The sequence below is a fragment of the Alligator sinensis genome, unplaced genomic scaffold, assembly GCF_000455745.1.
Source record: "Alligator sinensis unplaced genomic scaffold, ASM45574v1 scaffold1032_1, whole genome shotgun sequence".
In the NCBI taxonomy this organism is placed as follows: Eukaryota; Metazoa; Chordata; order Crocodylia; family Alligatoridae; genus Alligator; species Alligator sinensis.
In genome coordinates, this window is record NW_005842450.1 from 252,255 (window position 1) to 252,949 (window position 695).

General features: G+C 69.1%; 1 protein-coding gene across 1 annotated transcript in view; it reads right to left on the bottom strand.

The window, feature by feature from the left end:
* KIAA1755 (KIAA1755 ortholog) overlaps window positions 1–695 on the bottom strand; it is a 17,202-nt gene that overhangs the window by 1,443 nt on the left and 15,064 nt on the right. Inside the window, 2 exon segments of the mRNA XM_025212178.1 lie at window positions 12–173; window positions 233–572. Coding sequence (XP_025067963.1) covers window positions 12–173; window positions 233–572 — 502 coding nt within the window.

Below are 695 nucleotides of genomic sequence, written 5' to 3' on the forward strand. Positions count from 1 at the left end.
TCCGTGGGGACAGGCCTGTCGAGGGCTCGGGTCCCCGGACACGACGGCGCTGGCTACGGGCGAGTCTTCGGCTGAGTGCTGCGAATCGGTGTCTTCAGAGGAAAAGCTGCTGTGTCTGGACACCTGGAAGTACTGGGCTGCGTCTGGCCTCTTACCAGCGCGCCGGCCGGGGGCTGAGCGGGGCCCGTCACACGCGGGGTGGCTTGCGCTGGCCTCCAGGCTTGCTGCTCACGTGCAGGGGGTGCCGGGTCGGATGGAGCGTGGCAGGCGTGAGGCTCGCCCCCCGACTCTGCAAGAGCTTGCGCCTCCTCGGCCTTTCCCAGCATCTCAGCCAGGACCTGCCGGGTCTCGCGGTACCTGCCCCAGGCCTCGTGCCAGAGCCCCGGCCCCCAGCAGTGGCGCACGGCGCACGCTTGTGCCTTCATCGCCCGGAGCCGCGGTGCCGAGAACTCGGCCGACAGCTTCTGCAGCGAGCCGGCGAGGCGCCGCAGGGCCTTCGGGCTGCCCGCCTGGCTCTGCCCCAGCTGCGCCCGGGCTGCCAGGTGCTTGCAGTCCAGGCTCAGCCACATGACCTAGAAAACAGGGCAAGGGGGAATTTATTGCGTGCTTCCTCTTGCTCTGCGATCACCTGCTGCCCTCCCAGCCATCACCGATGCAACGCCATCTCCTACAGCGTCGGCCCGCAGGGACAGCCT